The sequence below is a fragment of the Mobula birostris genome, chromosome 9 (assembly GCF_030028105.1).
Source record: "Mobula birostris isolate sMobBir1 chromosome 9, sMobBir1.hap1, whole genome shotgun sequence".
NCBI lineage: Eukaryota > Metazoa > Chordata > Chondrichthyes > Myliobatiformes > Myliobatidae > Mobula > Mobula birostris.
Window position 1 is genome coordinate 7,198,629 of NC_092378.1, and position 17,481 is coordinate 7,216,109.

Here is a 17,481-nt window from a genome sequence, read left to right on the forward strand (position 1 = left end):
TATTCCGTCAAGTTATTGGTGCTGTTGTGTTTTTACATGTTATTTAACAAAATATGAACTGTAAACAGTTGTCATCTTTCACAATGTTGTTAATGATTCCAGCAATAAATTTCCAATGCTGTGTGCTACCTCGGAAATGGTCCATAATTCACCAAAACCACTGACAAGTGATACTGGCAACCATCGTGCAGAAGTGGAATTTTTGCAAGGTGTACTGGCAAATGAAGTTCAAGAAGGTGCAGAAGATGTTTTGGACCAAAGTACAGACAGTTTATCTCATTTGAGAAGCCCAATTGTACTTGAAGTGAGGGAGAAAGGCTATGAAAGACTGAAGGAAGAGCTTGCTAAGGCTCAGAGGGTAAGTCTGCTTTCATTGTCACAATTGTGAATTAAAGCAATGGTTAATTAAAATACACAGTTTTAAGGATTTCAGGATTTAAATTTGACAGGACTAACTCAAATTGAAGTGTTCCTGCCAACAGCACAATGTGCATGCCATAGCTGTACAAGTCCCATTCATTGGTATTTTTATTTTATGGCAGATCTGATGTAAAGCAATAGCGTAGATGTCATAAGTATGAAATAAAACCATGTTATGCAGATCTGCAACAAGAAAAACAGTTAAAGTCCTAATAAAATTGATAAATGATGATTTAAAAACAGAGCTGAAGAGGTGGTTTGGGGTGGATGAAAGGTAAGAGATTAAGTGACAAAAAATATTAAGTCAAATTGGATATTAATAATTGGGTATTAACTTATAGAAAAGAGTATTAGAAACTAAGAAATATTAATAGGAGTAGCAATTCAACAATACAATTTTACAGTACCAATCATCAAAACAGCTGTTATTATTTTTCAACCCCTAACGTGCAATTTCAAAATAGATTAATACTTTCTCAGCCTTGTGGCAGAGTGAAGAGATGTGGAGGGCCTAGTCCGAAATATTTTTCTGAGGCTTTTAACAAAATAGTTAATAATTTTTTTTTCTCTTTTCTCCTATATAGCCAAAGCATGTTTTACATTGGTCTGTCACTCATGTAGACACTGCATAGAGATAATTAAGTGGAAAAACTTAAGTTGGCTAAAGTTCTTTTAAAATGTTGAATCTTTGATTTGGACAATCTATTTAACTTATTAAATGTTAATAACTAATTGATGTTAAACAGGAGCTGAAACTAAAAGATGAAGAATGTGAGCGTTTATCCAAAGTGAGAGATCAGCTGGGCCAGGAACTTGAAGAGCTTACAGCTAGTTTATTTGAGGTTTGTATGAGCTGTGAATGTCATTAGGTTAGTAATGATTTAAATTTTTTTCAAACATCCCAACAATATTGTGATCTCGCTTGTCAGGTTTAACTTCGTTTACTATTTGCACTATTTAATAACACTTTAATTCTCTTGATCAGGTATTCCTTTGTCTAGGATTATGTTTTTCTCATTATGAATGCACTTTCCATTGTGCGCTTCATATATTGAAAGTGTTAAAATGTTTAAATCTCTTCCTATTTGTGTCCTGTAATGTTTCTTGCTCCATATCTTCTCTTAATTGAGTAGGCAACAGCAAGTATGTGTGTGTGTCTTTCATGTACACTTGTCTAGATTAATCTATTTTTGTGATTTTTTTCTTTCTTTGCCTACCTTTCTTTCTCCCCAATATGTCCCTTTTTGACTTTTGAACTAGGTCTTAATGCCAATAATATTATTCGACTTCCTTCCCAGGAAAGACATCAGAGTTTTCTGTTATCCCTGACTCCTTGCATTCACGTGTGAAATTTTGATCGCTGACAGGATGGCCTTTTTTTTTTCTGGAAAAAAGGCTCCTGATTACTTATGTAACCTAGCATGGGGGAGACACTGTGCCTCTTGAGACTCCTAGGCACAGCTGCGAAACAGATTGTCTATCCCCTTAGTAATTGTACCACAGTTAATCTCTTAAGTGTTTTTTTTCCATCATGCATATGTTGCTATTAAAAAATGAAAAGGTGCATATTGTTACAGTTTGGACTGTTTTCAAATTAGGTTTGCAAATTTTTTTCATTCAGAAACAGGATTGTGCTTTGGACCAATTCCTGTTCCATTTAGAAACATAGAAAACCTACAGCACAATACAGGCCCTTCGGCCCACAAAGCTGTGCTGAACCTGTCCTTACCTTAGAACCACCTAAGCTTACCCATAACCCTCTATTTTTCTAAGCTCCATGTACCTATCAAATTATGAGAAAGTCAAATTTCTGAGAAATTTCAATAGGATTTAATTAAAGAATAATGTTCTACATGTAAACATAGTTTGTTTGTTGCCAAACATAGTTTTCTGAAATGGAAAGTATTCCATTCCCTTTCACTAACATTCTTCATCTCAAGTTTAAAAATTGTAAAATACATTTACATGACTGTCATATTAGCAGCACCTTAATGCCTATCCTACTGAAGGCTTCCAACAAATTTGTATCAAGATTTGAAAAGGTTTTGCTACTGATGAGTGTCAAAAGGTGTGATCTTTGATCTTTTAATTTTGCTTTTATGGAATTTGTCCTCTGTTTGAGGAACTAAACTTTAAATCATCACTTTCCCCTTGCTTTCAAGGAAGCTCATAAAATGGTACGTGAAGCAAATGTCAAACAAGCTGCGGCGGAGAAACAGTTAAAAGAAGCTCATGGCAAGGTAACGATTGGATGCTGGCACATCCTTCTGTCCCTTAATGAAAGTTTTTGCGTAGACTCGTTTTCATAATTAGGATGCACTTTAAAACATTTAGTTTGAAAGTCTCAGCAGCTCTCTAACCCTACATTTCACCTAATTTTACAAATTGGTTTATCTCTGCACTTTTTAACCATGTTTATGAACCTTGGACTAAGCTAATTTGTGATTTTTAATTTTTTTTCTGTCTTAAAAGATTGAAGTACTCCAAGCTGAAGTGGCTGCATTGAAAACGCTTGTCCAATCTTCTTCACCAACATCACCCATGAAGGAGCTTCAACTGAATGCAAAGCCTCATTTTAAAAAGGGACATGCTCGAAACAAAAGTATGAGTGCTATGGCCAGCTGCAGCCAAGAAATGAATATGATACAACCTATTGTAAGAGATTGTAAAGAAGTAAGTTCTCCCACAAAATAGAGGAATTTCAAGAATGAATTTTAGGTAATGTGATTCACTGTGAGTTCTCTATAGATAAACTCATCTGTGCTCAAATCAGAGTCAGAGTGGCATCAACTATTAGGCATTATTCCTGTGAGTTGGTTGACTATGTCATCATTCTGCATCATCCATCTGTTGCTATATGGAACTTCCTTCACTTGGTTCCTCATTTGCTTTTGGGTGAATTTTCTGGTAACACACACAAAATGCTGGAGGAACTCAGCAGGTCAGGTTCCTTCTCAGTCCTGAAGAAAGTTTTTGTCCGTAACATTGACTGTTTATTCATTTCCATAGATGTTGCCTGACCTGCTAAGTTCCTCCAGCACTTTGTGTTGCTTGGATTTCCAACATCTGTAGGCTTTCTTGTGTTTATGAAGTTTCTGGTGTTTCACAATTAGAAAGGGAAATACTGAAAACGTATGTTTTCTTTCCCACTATGTAGAGACGAGTGATTTCTCTTTCTTGACACAATGGCTCTGAGGAGAGGAGATGTTCTAATTTAATATAATATTTTTTTGCTATCCATGCCTAAACACTTCCTCACTTTTGCAAGTGTGTAGCACTCCCTTGGGGCTTGGATGTTGGCATAGGTGTTAAATTCAAGTTGCCAGCATGGTCCTTGAATACACATCTGACTTGATCTGTGAGTACACCCTGGAGCCAAGGCTGACATTCCTGTCAAAGTTTAAAATCTCTTGGATGAACATAGAACAGTACAGCACACTACAGGCCCTTAACCCATGACGTTGTGTTGACCAAGATAAATCTAACTCTACCCTCCCACGTAGCCTCCATTTTTCTTTCATCCATATGCCTATCCAAGAGTCTTTTAAATATTCCGAATGTTTCTCCCTCTGCCATCACCTCGGCAGTGCATTTTGTGCACTTATCAATTTGTGTGTTTTTTTTTAAACTACCTCTGTGCCCCTTATACTTTCTTCTAACAACATTAAAATTATGCCCCCTCATATTAGTCATTTCAGCCCTGGGGAAAAGTCCCCAGCTATTCTCTCCATTTATGCCTCTTACTATCTCAAATACCTCTCCTCCTTCACTTCAGAGAGTAAAGCCCTAGCTCGCTCAACCTATCCTCATAAAACATGCTCTTTAATCCAGGCAGCATCCTGGTACATCTCCTTTGTACCCTCTTGAAACTACATAACTGTAACCAGAGTTTTATAGAGCTGCAACATTACCTCACAGCTCTTGAACTTAATCCCCTAATTTAATTTAATCTAATCTAATGAAGGCAAATACACCACGTGCCTTTTTAACCACTCTATCAAGTTGTGGATTGCCATATCAGCTGCAAGTATTATGAAAGCTGTTTTCCTAATTTCACCTGGGGTGGAAAAGTTTTTGTGTATCTTTTATACTTGGGTATTCTGACTAAATTCCAAGTTTGCATCCAATGCTATCTTTAAAGCATTCCTAAGTGGTTTGAGGTGAATTTAAAAGTTTGCATTGAAGTGAAATTGTCACATAATTAGAAAAAAAATCTGGGTGATTTCAATAATTATGTTTTGAAGCTTCCAAAGTTAGAAGTTGTTTCTTTGGCTTTACTTACAACTTATTTTGTAACTTTGCAAAAGGTTGATTTGCTTCTGTTTGGTGAATTTAAAGCATGGAAGGAAGAACCAACAATCGATAAAACCTGCTGTTTTTTAGACAGAATATACAAAGAAGATATATATCCTTGTTTGACATTTTCAAAAAATGAGGTAAGAAATTCAAGGCAACATAATTCAGAGAGACTCAGTGAAATTTGTAATTCAGTGAATGAGACCAATGTTCCTTATTGAATAAGTTGTTATGGAATTCATGATTTTTGATGGTCATAGAACACTGCAGCCCAGAAAAGGCCCTTTGACCCATTAGATCATGCTGAACTATTAAGCTGCCTTGTCCTTTCGACCCGCACCAGGACCAATAGCTCTCCATACCCTTCCTTTCCATGTACCTATCCAAGTTTCTCATAAGTGTTGAAATCGAATGGGCATTCACCACTTCTGCTGGCAGCTCATTCCACGCACTCACCACCCTCTGAGTGAAGATGTTTCCCCTGAACATTTAATCTTTCACCTTTAACCCATGATCTCTAGTTCTAGTCTCACACGACCTCAGTGGAAAAAGCCTGTTTTCATTTACCGTATCTGTACCCCTCCTAATTTTGTACACCTCTATCAAGTCTCTCCTCATTCTTCTACACGCCAGGGAATAAAATGCTAGCCTATTCAGTCTTTCTCCTATATTACAGATCCTCAAGTTGTGGCAACATTGTAAACTTTCTCTGCACCTTTTCAATTTTATTGACATCTTTCTTGTAGGTAGGTGCGCAAAACTGCTTACAGTCCTCCAAATTAGTCCACACCAATGCCTTGTATAATTTCGGCATAACATCGCAACTCCTGCCCTCAGCACTTTGATTTATGAAGGCCAATGTACCAAAAGCTTTCTTTATGACCCCATTCATCTGTGACACCACATTCAAGGAATTATGGATCAATATTTCCACATCCCTCCATTCCACCACACTCCTCTGTGCCGTACCCTGGTTGGTCCTCCCAATATGCATCACTTCACACTTGACTGCATTAAATTCTATCTGCCATTTTTCAGCCTATTTTTCCAGCTGATCCAGATCATACTGCAAGCTTTGATAACCTTCTTTGCTATCTACTACATCTTCAATCTTGGTGTCATCTGCAGACTTGCTGACATTATTGTAGGTGGCAAACAACAATGGACCTTGCACCAATCCCTGTGGCACACCACTAGTCACAGGCCTCCAGTCAGAGAGGCAACTCATCTACTACCACCCTTTGGCGTCTCCTGTGAAGCCAATGTCCAATCCAATTTACTACCTCAGCTTGAATGCCAAGTGACTGAGCCTTCATGTAGACACCATCCAGTGCTTTGCCTTCAATTCTCCTGGTAGCTTCCTTGAAAAACTCTATAAGATTGTTTAGATGTGATCTGTAATGCACAAAGCCACGCTGACTATTCCTAACCATTCCCTCTCTATCCCAATACTTGTATGTCCACTTCCCCTTAGAATATCTTCCAATAACCTTCCCATTACTAATGTCAAACTCACTAACCTGTAATTTCCTAGTTTATTGCTACTTTTTTTTAAACGAGCTTTTCTTAAATGATGGAACAACATTAGCTGTCTTCCAATTCTCTGGCACCTCAGCTGTGACTAAGGACATTTTTAATATTTCTGCTAGAGCCCCTACAATTACTACACTACTGTCATGGAGTCCAAGGGGACATCTTGTCAGGTCTGGGGATTTATTCACTCTAATTTGCCTCAATACAGTGAACATCTCCTCCTTTGTAATCTGTATACAGTCCATAACCTCACTGCTACTTTGCCTCACTTCTATGGAACAAATACAGATTTTTTAAAAAACATTTAACATCTTCCCCATCTCTTTTGGTTCCATGCATAGGTGACCACTCTGATCTTCCAGAAGACCAATTTTGTTCCTGACTATCCTTTTGCTTTTAATGTATATGTAGAGGCCTTTGGGATTGTCCTTCACCTTATCTGCTAGAGCAATGTCATGCTGCCTTTTAGCTCTTCTGATTTCCTTGCGTATTCTCTTGCATTTCTTATACTCAAATACCTCATTTGCTCCTTCCTGACTATACCTGCTATGCACCTCCTTTTTCTTAACCAGGGGCCTCAAACCAAGGTTCCCTAGACTGTTATCCTTTTATTCTGACAGGAACATACAAACTCTGTACTCTCAATTTTAACTTTTGAAGTCCTCCCACTTACCAAGTACATCTTTGCCAGAAAACAATTTGTCATTGGGTTGTTTTGCCAGATCACAAAAATCTCTGGTAAACTTTTTGGTTGAACCTTGATGTTCATCTTTTCCCTGGTAAGTAAATCCATGAATATCTGTGATCCATTGTTACTCTAGGGAAAAACTCAGAACAATCAGTCAGTCCACTTTACCACCGGTGGAGCCCAGCTGTGCTGGGACCCTTTCACCAGTACATATCCAGTTAGTTACTTTTCATTTGGAATTTGGATCCTTGATCAGGAAATTGGGATTTAATTTGATGTTCTTTGTTTAAATATTTTTGAAGTTGCTGAATAGTTAAATGTCTGATCTTTGGCAATATTGATGAGCTCCACACACACATTTACCTCCACGGAAGACTGTCAGTGCATTTTTGGAGCAGTGTTTCCAGTAAGATGTCGCAGGACTCAACATGTAAAACTTCAATTCAATCCAAAAATTGAATTTTTTTTGTGTAGGTGTGGTTGTGCTTTTAGTAATATACACGACTTAAGTTCAAACTTTGTTTTGTTAAGCTAAATGTGTTCTTGAATCTGTGTACATACATCTATTTATGCTTCTGGACCCACCTTCAGTGATGTTCCTGGAATCATCAGGTGTTTCAGGTCTTTCAACATCATACAACCTCCTCCAGGTGACCCAGCCGGGGCTGATCAGACCCCAGCTTGTGTCCAGATGACTAGCTACTTATGACTCCATGGCTCCCCTCTCTTGAGCCACAGCCATCTTGTGGCCCTTTCTGCCACATTGGTGGTACTGCGGATGGCTCTCCTCTTCCTCTCTCCCTCGATGCATGGCTTGCAGCTTCCTATCAACCCCTCCCTTCGCCGTTGCCTCCAGAATTTGGTTTACATCTTCATCAAACTGCTTCCACAGTGAAGTCATGTTAGCTGCAGGCCATTTGATCAGCCTACTGTTAGACTTCATGTTAGAGGGATTATTTGCAACACTTGGAGGTTCCGGGCACTATGGGGTGACTCCGGGCCTGGCCCCTCCTTCGTCTCACCAGGTTGGACACCTGCGTGTTGTGCTGCTCCTGCTCCCGCCAAACACTTCATCCTTGCTTGGTCTAATTAGTACTTGAAGTCTTAATTTTAAAATAGTTCACTAATGCCTCACAAGGATGAGCCTGCAGCATTCCTGAACAACATTTGAGTCCTCCTTAGGGACTTCAAGCTCCTTCCTAGTAAGGAGAACAAATTGCCTCAAGTCATGAATTAAAAAATCCTTTAGTACAGAGGCACGTGCTATGCATTCACAGGTTATGGGCCTGCTGCAGTGTCCGTGGCTCTGAATGTTCCATGTGTATTTTCCTTGCTGCAAGATGTAATTGTGGAATGTGCAAGACTTGAGTATGGGTCCGAGAGTATACTTTGGGTCGTACTTAGACACTTGCATTGGTACCAAGGGATTTGCACAAACTTCTTGGTTGGAGGTTAGACCAAAATTCAGGAGGGGTTGATGGGGAGGTGTGATGCTAGATTTTGATTGGAATATTGGAGCATGAATGAACCATGGTTGTCCCAAGGGTCCCCAATAAAGGCATAACACAGAACAATATGTGGGATTGGCATGGAAAATCTCAGAATCATCAGTGTGATTGGAAGCACCCTGTGGAATATCCAGCAGTTCCCTCTTGAAGTCTTCAACTGTATTCTGCTCCCAAAATAATCAATGGTAATGAATGCAATGCTCTAGGTTACTGTTCTTTTTCAAGAATAGGAGCAAACTATTGAGTGTTTTGAGCACATTCCACACTCAGACCCCCACCACCGAGGACATGCTGTCTTTTCGCTGCTGCCATCAAGAAGAAGGTAGAAGAACTGCAGGACCCACCACCTCCAGGTTCAGGAACAGTTACTACCCCTCAACCAGCAGGCTCTTGAACCAAATGTCCATCATTGAAATGTCCCCAAAACCAATGGACTCACTTTCAAGGACTTTATGTCTTGTGTTTTAGATATCCATTGCTTATCTATTTATTTGCCCATTTGTTTGTTTATGTACTTATTACTACTTTTTGTATTTGCACAGTTTGTTGTCTTCTGCACTCTGACTGAACACCCTAGTTGGGTGATTTTTTCATTGATTCTACTATGGTTATTATTCGATAGATTTATTGAGTATGCCTGCAAGGAAATGAATCTCAGGGTTGTATATGGTGACATGTATGTACTTTGATAGAATTTACTTCGAACTTTGTCTGATCTATGCAGTGCCTATAAAAAGTATTCTCCCCCTCCCCACCCTTGGAATTTTCATGTTTTATTGTTTTACAACATTGAATCACAGTGGATTTAATTTCCACAGTGGATTATGTAAGATACAAGAGGTGCAGCTATGATCTCCGGAAAACCATCTTACAGGCAAAGTGGCAATTCTGGACCAAACTTAAGTCTCTTAAGGATGCTTGACAGTTGTGGAAGGGCTTGAATGCTATCACTCCCTACAAAGTGAAACCAAGTGATATAGGTGACAGCAAGGCTTCTCTCCCAGATGAGCTCAATGACTTGTACGCTCGCTCAGTCTCTGAGCATCTTTCAGCAGGGTGAACCACTGAAAGCATCCAGCCCAGATGGGGTATGTGGCTGAGAACTAAAGATCTGTGCTGTTCAACTAGCTGGAGTGTTCACGGATATCTTTATCCTTAATCTCTCCCTTCGGCCGTCTGAGGTACCCACCTGCTTCAAGCAGGCTTCAAGTATACCGGTGTTTAAGAAGAACGTGGTAACCTGCCTCAATGACTATTGTCTAGTAGCACCACTGTGATGAAGTGCTTTGAGAGGCCCGTGATGAAACATATCAACTCCTGCCTGAGAAGCAACTTGGATCTGCTTCAATTTGCCTACTGGTACAAAAGGTACATAGATGGAATATCTAGCCATCAAAGGTGCCTACATCAGGAAATTCTTTATTGACTACAGCTTGGCATTCAATACCATCATCCCTTCAAAACTAATTAATTAAATGGATCACAGTGTTGTGTATGGTGACCTATATGTACTTTAATAATAAATTTACTTTGAACTTTAAATTGAGTCTGCATTCACAGCCTTCCAAGGAGAGTATTATAAATTTCTACTAAAATCAAAAAGCTGTTTGTTGCTTAATTGAAGCAGTTTCTTTACAATGCATTCCATACAGAAATGATGCAAAATATGTTTAATTTATTGCAGTTAAGTGACTTCAACAATTCTTTCCCTTTTGCAGCTAGCTTCTACAATTCTTGAAGCTGTGGAAGGTAATACTCTGAGCATCGAACCAGTGGTTTTTCAGCCTCTCCCTGTTGTAAAAGCTTCTGCAGTGGAGTGTGGAGGACCCAAGTAGGTTTTTCTTTGTTTTTATTACCTTGAATGCAATGTTATTCTCATGTGAGGTTTGGTGAGGGAGAAGACATCCTTCCAAATGCAATATTGTTATTCCCAATGGCATACTAATATTAAACATAACATTACATGTTAGTATGCTTTTGGGAATAATAACATAATCATGTTAATGTGTAATGCACTACTTGAAGTTGAATGCACTTAGTTTTAACTTCTGTATGAAACATAGAAACATAGAAAATGGGTGCAGGAGTAGGCCATTCGGCCCTTTGAGCCTGCACCGCCATTTATTATGATCATGGCTGATCATCCAACTCAGAACCCCGCCCCAGCCTTCCCTCCATACCCCCTGACCCCCGTAGCCACAAGGGCCATATCTAACTCCCTCTTAAATATAGCCAATGAACTGGCCTCAACTGTTTCCTGTGGCAGAGAATTCCACAGATTCACCACTCTCTGTGTGAAGAAGTTTTTCCTAATCTCGGTCCTAAAAGGCTTCCCCTCTATCCTCAAACTGTGGCCCCTCGTTCTGGACTTCCCCAACATCGGGAACAATCTTCCTGCATCTAGCCTGTCCAATCCCTTTAGGATCTTATACGTTTCAATCAGATCCCCCCTCAATCTTCTAAATTCCAACGAGTACAAGCCCAGTTCATCCAGTCTTTCTTCATATGAAAGTCCTGCCATCCCAGGAATCAATCTGGTGAACCTTCTTTGTACTCCCTCTATGGCAAGGATGTCTTTCCTCAGATTAGGGGACCAAAACTGCACACAATACTCCAGGTGTAGTCTCACCAAGGCCTTGTACAACTGCAGTAGTACCTCCCTGCTCCTGTACTCAAATCCTCTCGCTATAAATGCCAGCATACCATTTGCCTTTCTCACCGCCTGCTGTACCTGCATGCCCACTTTCAATGACTGGTGTATAATGACACCCAGGTCTCGTTGCACCTCCCCTTTTCCTAATCGGCCACCATTCAGATAATAATCTGTTTTCCTATTTTTGCCACCAAAGTGGACAACTTCACATTTATCCACATTAAATTGCATCTGCCATGAATTTGCCCACTCACCCAACCTATCCAAGTCACCCTGCATCCTCTTAGCATCCTCCTCACAGCTAACACTGCCACCCAGCTTCGTGTCATCCGCAGACTTGGAGATGCTGCATTTAATTCCCTCATCCAAGTCATTAATATATATTGTAAACAACTGGGGTCCCAGCACTGAGCCTTGCTGTACCCCACTAGTCACCGCCTGCCATTCTGAAATGATGCATAATGATGAATGATGCATAAAATTAAGAACAGAATGAGAAACAATTTCTTCCCCCAAGCCATTAGGTTTATAAACTCCCTGCCGCATCATATTTTAAGTATCTCTGGTTAATCTGTTCCGTACCTTACTATATTTAATATTAATGCACTTTAGTTTGTTATTTATGTGTGATTCATCTGTAGATTTTATCCTTGCCTTCATAAGTTATCATGTGCTATGTGTGTTATGTCTTCTACTGTGCTTTGCACCCTGGTTCAAAGAAGCCTTTTGTTTCTGTATACGTTATATGGTTATATACATTATCTACGTATATAGTTAAATAACAAACTTGAACAAAGTCTTTGCATTTATGATGGAAGCTGCCGATATAAAGTTTCTTTGTACTAAAGCTGTGGCTGAAGCTCTAGTGACACTTTTGTATTCTATCTTTGCAGCATTTATTGTGGAGAAGCCAATACTTTGATAGTCTCTTGTCAATTAATTGGAGATTTCTTATTTAGAATAGTCCACAAAATTGATCAGTATGTCTTGGAAATAAAATCCAAATACATGCCACGTGAGATTTAACTGCATACTTGGATTGTTATAATTTTCTAAATATCTGCATGATCATCAGTTGAGTATATGCCACAGAATGAGCAATTTTATTTCAGAGCTTTGGAATAACCAGATTTGCGGAACAACTTATTTGTGAAATTAATTTGCTTGGTACAATTAGGCAACAATAAAATACCATGCGTAATGGAAATCCAAAATGATAGGCGTGCCTCGTAGGTCAGGCAGCCTCAATGGAGAGAAACAGAATTAATGTTAAGGTGATGGTTTTCAGAGCATGGCTATGAAAGTTGATCTATCTGAAGCATTAATGCTTATTCCCTTTATAGATGCTGCCTGACTTGTGTAGTGAGAGAGAAGTAGAAACAATTTAAATTGTTATGAGATGGCATTTTCAACTTGCAAGATCTTGTGCCTTTTTTTTGATTCCCTGTTGGATTGAGTAGGTTTTTATTCTCCTCTGCTTGTACATAGTGAGAAGTACTTGGATGGTTTTCTGTTCCTCATTGAACACAATATGTTTTATTTCTTTAGCAAACTGTACAGGTCTATGTCCTGAATTTAAAGTCTAGAAAAGAAGCAATTTTTTCATTTATCTACATTTCTTGAGGTAATATCTTGGTCAAGGTGTTTAAATTACCTTTTTTTAAAGAAAGGAATACATTTATAACTTTTTAACTTGCTGCCTTTTATAAAAATCTGCAATCATGCGGAAAGTGCAGCATCCAAATTGCACGCATGCATGTCCCCATGCATGTTAACGTGGTGCCATCTGAGGAATCAGTGATATTTGCCAATGAATTAAAGTTTGATGGTATAATGGAGAGAACTGTCTGTTATTTGAAATAGCAGTGCAATCTTTTGTTTCAACCTGACAGTAGATATTAAATGAGATCTCTGTTTGGTATTGAGCATCTTCAATGTAATGGCTGAATGTTGGTCTAAATTTCATGTTCAGGTGGGAAGATCTACAATCTTCTGAATGTGAGAAAAGAATGCTGGCTCTCAGTCATGATTAACTATCTCATTTATTTCTCAACCTTACACCTCCATCGTAAAAACACTTTCTCCAAACTGAGCTTTAGAAACAATTGCCAGCTTTTGTACACAACAAGTAATTGCAATTTCCACATGGATCCTGGATGAACAAGGGGGTGGGGTGTGGAAAGCATTGGATTATCTACTTGTGGGTATGACAACTGAAGTAACTAGGTCTAGTTTTCTTTGCTACATGCACAATGCTGGAGAAACTCAGAGGACCAGGCAGCTTTCATGGAAAAGAGTTTACAGTTGAAGTTTTGGTCTGGGACACTTCATCAGGACTGGGGGGAAAATTGAGAAGTCAGGATAAGAAGGTGGCGGGGGGTAGAGAGAGGTACAAGGTGGCAAGTGATAGGTGAAACTGGGAGAGGGGTGAAGTGAAGAGTTGGGAAGTTGGTGAAAGTGATAAAAGGGTTGGAGAAGGGGGAATCTGATGGAACTGGGTAGTAGACCATGGAAGAAAGGGAAGGGGGAGGAGCACCAGAGGGAGGTGATGGGCTGGTAAGGAGATAAGGTGAGAGAGGGAAACAGGAATGGGTAATGGTGAGAGAGGGTGTGATAACCAAAAATGCAAGAAATCAGTGTTCATGCCATCAGGCTGGAGGCTTCCCAGATGGAATACAAGGTGTTGTTCTTCCAACCTGAGTGTGACCTCATCGCGGCGGTAGAGGAGGCCATGGACTGACATATGTGAATGGGAAGTCGAATTGAAATAGGTGGCCACCAGGAGATCCTGTTTTTTTTTTCCTGGTGGATGGAGTGTAGGCGCTTGATGAAGCGCTCTCCCAATCTACGTGGGGTCTCACCAATATAAATGAGGCCACACTGGGACACTGGATACAGTAGATGAACCCAACAGACTCACAGGTGATGTGTCGCCTCACCTGGAAAGATTTTTTGTGGCCCTGAATGGTAGTGAGGTTGGTTTAGGGGCAGGTGTGGCACTTGTTCTGCTGGCAGGGATAACTACCGGGAGGGATGAATGGAGAAGGAATCGCTTAGGGAGTGACCTCTATGATATGTGGGGAGGGGGAAGGTTAAGATTTATTTAGTGGGATCCCGTTGGAGATGATGGAGGTTATGGAGAATTATGTGCTGGGCACAGAGGTTTGTGGGATGGTAGGTTGGTAGGAGGATGGGGTGAGGGCAGATGTGCACAAAATGAATTGAAGAAGGAGGACATCTCCTTAGTTCCTGAATGAAAAGCCTCGTCCTGAGAGCATATGAGACAGAGACAGGAACGGAGAGAAAGAGATGGCATTTTTACAAGTGACAGGGTGGGAAGAGATGTAGTCGAGGTAGTTGTGTGATTTCCAGCATTAGCTCTGCTGATAGTGGAAATCCACAGCACCACATTCAAAATGCTGAGGAACTCAGCACGTCAGGCAGCATCTATGGAAAAGAGTAAACAGTTGACTTTTTGGTTTGAGACCCTTCTTCAGGACAGAGGCCAGATGGGTGAGAAGGTAAAGAGCTGGAGAGAAAAGAATCTTATAGGAGAGTGGACCATAGGAGAAAGGAAAGGAGGAGGGACCCAGGGGAGGTGATGTCAGGTGAAAAGAGGCCAGAGTGGGGAATTAAAGAATAGTGGATGGGGAGGAAAAGGAAAAAGAAAACTTTACCAGAAGGAGAAATCTATATTCATGCCATCAGGTTGGAGGCTATTCTCATCTTGGCACAAGAGGTGGCCATGGACCAACATTGTAGTATATTTATTAGTATATATTTTTGTTTTGTATCTTGGTGATTTGGCCTTCAGTTCTGTACGTGATACCTATTCAGAGTTGGAATGACACCAAACAGAAATTTAGCACAATATAGTTTTTCTGTACAACATAAAATCTTTGAGCTAATATAGGGTGCTGGAAGCAAAGTTGTTTGGAGTAATGAGCAAGAAGCTATGAAAGGTATTTCAATGTTTATAGTTTTAATACTTGCAGATGTACCCTATAATCACTGGCTTACGAGAATGTTATTTATTGATAAAAATGGATCGCTATTGAGAGGTCTGCGTTGTCTCCCATAAGAGGTAGTATATACTGTATAGTGTTAGTGTTATATAGTGACTATTGTATGTGGTGTCTTGAAACTCTTGGTGAAGCAGCAGTTAAAGATGAGGGATCAGTAACCCTCATTCAGGAATTAGTTTTATAATATTTACTGCAATGATTATCATTCTTGTGCAAATGTATAGTTGGATGTTGGTTGATAGCAACCTCGGACTCTACGTTGTGTCTCCATCTGAATGTGCAACCATTGAATAAAGATTTTTACTTGTGTATGTGAAGGATGTATGAAATAAAGTCAATTTAATTATGAAAAATGAGCATATACAACAATGCCTAATCAGTTGGGGCTACAGGTCCACAATCCCTTGTCCGAAATCCTTGGGGCCAGTTGCATTTCAGAATTCAGAATTTTTTGGATTTCAGACTACCCCCCCCCCCCAATACTAAAAAACACGTATGCTTAAGTCCCTTATTTAACCCAGGGGTCCCCAACCTTTTTTGCAACACGGACCGGTTTAATATCGACAATATTCTTGTGGACCGGCCGACCCGGCCGGGGGGGGCGGGTTCAAGTAGGGTTAAATTCACCTCAACATGTCTTTTACAGTTAGGGTTGCCAACTTTCTCACTCCCAAATAAGGGACACAAGTAGCAGTCAAATCCCGGGACACTTATGTTTACCCCGAGAAAGACTACCATGACCATGAAGCCTTGCGCGGGCACCAGTGTGCGCATGCGTAACGTGCACATGTGCGTACGTGCCGATTTTTTTTTTTCCCACAAATCGGTTTTGACCTAAACTTCCCGACTACACTGTACATACATTATTTCTACTTTATATAGGCTGTGTATTTATCATATCATTCCTGCTTTTACTATATGTTGGTGTTGTTTTAGGTTTTATGTGTTATTTGGAATGATTTAGTAGGTTATTTTTTGGGTCTGGGAACACTCAAAAAATTTTTCTCATATAAACTAATGGTAATTGCTTCTTCACTTTACACCATTTTGGCACAAAAAGTTTCATAGGAACGGCGGGCTGAAAAGTATGTTTGACATAACATCTCTGCCGGCATTCTGGACCAAAGTCAAGGCTGAATATCCTGAGATAGCCACGAAAGCACTGAAAACATTGCTTTCATTTCCAACATTTTTCTGCGAAGCGGAGTTTTCTGCAATGAATGCAATGAAAACTAAATTGCGGAATACACTGGACATAAGGAACCCCCTTCGAGTATTGCTGTCTCCCATCACCCCTCGATGGGATCGTGTTGTTGCAGGGAAACAAGCCCAGGGCTCCCACTGATTCAGCGATATTGGTGTGTTGCAATGATTTTATATGTTCATACAAGGAAAATATGCGCTGTGTGTTTAATATCCAAATGTTATTATGATGCTATTGACTTATATAACCATATAACGATTACAGCATGGAAACAGGCCATCTCTGCCCTTCTAGTCCGTGCCGAATGCTACTCTCACCTAGTCCCACCGACCTGCACTCAGCCCATAACTCTCCATTCCTTTCCTGTCCATATACCTATCCAATTTTTCATTAAATGATAATATCGAACCCGCTTCTGCCACTTCTACTGGAAGTTCGTTCAACACTTACTTCAAGCTCCCCTGATAATTGACTTATCACTATATTCATGCGAGGAAAATATGTGCTCTGTGTTTAATATTAAATTTGTTAGATAAACCCTTTTAGAAACGAAATTGAGTGTATTAGGCACTTATGACCTATATTCTGGTCGTGATTAACACCCCCCCCCCCCCCCCCCCAAACAGAATTGCCAAAAACGATTTGTCGGAAAAAAGATCAGGTGCACGCACGCGCAGGTCACACATGCGCACTGGTGCCCGCGCAAGGCTTCATGGTCATTGTAGTCTTTCTCTGGGTAACACAACGTACTTGACTGCTACTCTTGTCCGTTGGCAACCCTACCTCCCCCACCCCCTGCTCGCAGAATATTGTCAATATTAAACTGGTCCGCAGTGCAAAAAAGGTTGGGGACTCCGGCCGTATGGGACAAACCAATTTATACAGGATGTCCCGGATAATATGGGACAGTTGGCAACCCTATGTTCAAATTCAACAGTGAGTGACAGGGAATGAGGAAAGGTGCAGCTGACTCATGTTTCCTCGCGGCCTGGTAGCACATAATTTGCGGCCCGGTACCAGTCTGCAGCCCGGTGGTTGGGGACCACTGGTTTAACCTGTCTCAGTGCAGTGGACTCTAGGAAACTAATGGCATTGCGATCACTGGACCCGAAGTGCTCCCCAACACATACCTCTGTCACCTGACCTATCTCATT

At 40.3% G+C, this 17,481-nt stretch overlaps 1 protein-coding gene across 3 annotated transcripts in view; it reads left to right on the top strand.

Annotated features, from left to right (window-relative positions):
* The window catches only part of rab3ip (RAB3A interacting protein (rabin3)), a 63,362-nt gene that overhangs the window by 27,330 nt on the left and 18,551 nt on the right, over window positions 1-17,481 (top strand). For all 3 annotated transcript variants that reach the window (XM_072269324.1, XM_072269325.1, XM_072269323.1), the window contains 6 exons: window positions 103-358; window positions 1,167-1,262; window positions 2,583-2,660; window positions 2,893-3,093; window positions 4,728-4,856; window positions 10,164-10,276. In XM_072269324.1, the coding sequence (XP_072125425.1) occupies window positions 103-358; window positions 1,167-1,262; window positions 2,583-2,660; window positions 2,893-3,093; window positions 4,728-4,856; window positions 10,164-10,276 (873 nt within the window). The remainder of the gene's footprint in view (window positions 1-102; window positions 359-1,166; window positions 1,263-2,582; window positions 2,661-2,892; window positions 3,094-4,727; window positions 4,857-10,163; window positions 10,277-17,481) is intronic.